At 42.9% G+C, this 1,724-nt stretch overlaps 1 protein-coding gene across 1 annotated transcript in view; it reads left to right on the top strand.

Annotated features, from left to right (window-relative positions):
- Positions 1 to 1,724, top strand: part of HPS5 (HPS5, biogenesis of lysosomal organelles complex 2 subunit 2) — a 44,519-nt gene that overhangs the window by 20,998 nt on the left and 21,797 nt on the right. Inside the window, exon 10 of the mRNA XM_012811399.2 lies at positions 416 to 594. Coding sequence (XP_012666853.1) covers positions 416 to 594 — 179 coding nt within the window. The remainder of the gene's footprint in view (positions 1 to 415; positions 595 to 1,724) is intronic.

The raw sequence follows: 1,724 nt of genomic DNA, 5'->3' as shown, positions 1-1,724 counted from the left end.
CTCCTGGGCTTAAGCAATTCTCTTGCCTCAGCCTCCCAATTAGCTGGGACTATAGGTACCCACCACAACACCCGCCTATTTTTTGTTGCAGTTTGGCCTGGGCTGGGTTTGAACCAGCCACCCTTGGCATATGGGACTGGTGCCCTACACACTGAGCCACAAGCGCCACCCACAAAATAGCATTTTAAACATGGGATTTTATTAGAGAGATGTATTTTTTTCTCCCCGTGTTTTTTTCTTGATTTTTTAGAATCTGATTTTTCGTTGAAATGCAAGTATAAAAATAAAGATGAAATACAATTAAGCCAAACTCTACATAAGAAGCGAATTTATTAAAATAATTTCTGCCCTTACAAAAATTTAAAAAGAAGTGTTTGGCTAACATCCCGTGTTTTCACCCCTGTGATTTTTGTAGACATTCAGGATGTAGCTGTCTACAAGAATGAGCTGTTCTGTTTGCACCTGAATGGGAAAGTCTCACATCTCTCCCTGTTATCTGTGGAGCGCTGTGTGGAACGCCTGCTAAGGAGAGGCCTATGGAACCTGGCTGCTCGCACATGCTGTCTTTTCCAAAATTCCATCATTGCTAGCAGAGTGAGTCAGAGCTTACCTAGAGGTGTTTATCAAGGGTTGGTAAAACAATCCTAGTTTGCAGGATTGTATTACAAAGTTGCTTGTCTTTATTAGCCCTTTTTATGTAACTTACAGATATAGCAATAAGTCCCCAAAGAAAGCATGATAGATGTGCCTAGGGGGGGATGGAGGACAAGAAAAAAGTACATTTTCCACTTTTTAAAAAATGCCAAATTTGGCTAGGAGCAGTGGCTTATGCTGTTGTTATCTTAGCCCTTTGAGAGGCCAAAGCGGGTAGATTGCTTGTACTCAGGAGTTCAAGACCAGTTGAGCAAGAGCAGGACCTGTCTCTAGGAGAAATACAAAAAGTAGCCAAGCATTGTGGTAGGTCCCTTTAGTCCCAGCTACTTGGAAGGCTGAGAAAAGAGGATCACTTGAGCCCAAGAGTTTGAGATTACTGTGAGCTATGATGCTACTGGCACGCTACCCATGGAAACAGAGTAAGACTCTGTCTCCAAAAAAATAAATACATAAATAAAAATATCAAGTTTACCCACAAAAAAAAAAATTTTTTTTTTTTTTGAGACAGAGTCTCAGTCACCCTAGGGTTAAGTACCAAGGTGTTATAGCTTAGAGTAATCTTAAATTCTTGGGCTCAAGCAATCCTCTGGCTTTAGCCTCCCAAGTAGCTGGGACTATCGGTGCCTATCACAAAGCCTGGCTATTTTTAGAGACAGGGTCTTGCTCTTACTCATTTGGTCTTGAACTCCTGTGCTCAAGCTGCCTCCTTTGGCCTCCCTGAGTGCTGGGGTTGAAGGCGTGAGCCACTGCCCCCAGCCAAGTTTACCCACAAATTTATTTGAATTTCAGAACTTATTTTTAAGGGCTATAATTATGTGTATGGTAATTCTTTTTTTTTTTGAGACAGAGTCTCACTATGTTGCCCTCGGTAGAGTGATGTGGCTTCACAGCTCACAGCAACCTCCAGCTCTTGGGCTTAAGTGATTCTCTTGTCTCAGCCTCCCATGTAGCTGGGACTACAGGCACCCACTGCAACACCTGGCTATTTTTTGTTGCAGTTGTTATTGTTGTTTAGCTGGTCTGGGCCGAGTTAAAACCCACCACCCTGGCTCAGCGCCTATAGCTCAACC

This window comes from Otolemur garnettii, unplaced genomic scaffold, assembly GCF_000181295.1.
Source record: "Otolemur garnettii isolate 467f Iridium unplaced genomic scaffold, OtoGar3 scaffold00001, whole genome shotgun sequence".
In the NCBI taxonomy this organism is placed as follows: domain Eukaryota; kingdom Metazoa; phylum Chordata; class Mammalia; order Primates; family Galagidae; genus Otolemur; species Otolemur garnettii.
The sequence above is the reverse complement of the archived record's forward strand: the minus strand, read 5'-3'. Positions and strand labels throughout refer to the sequence as shown.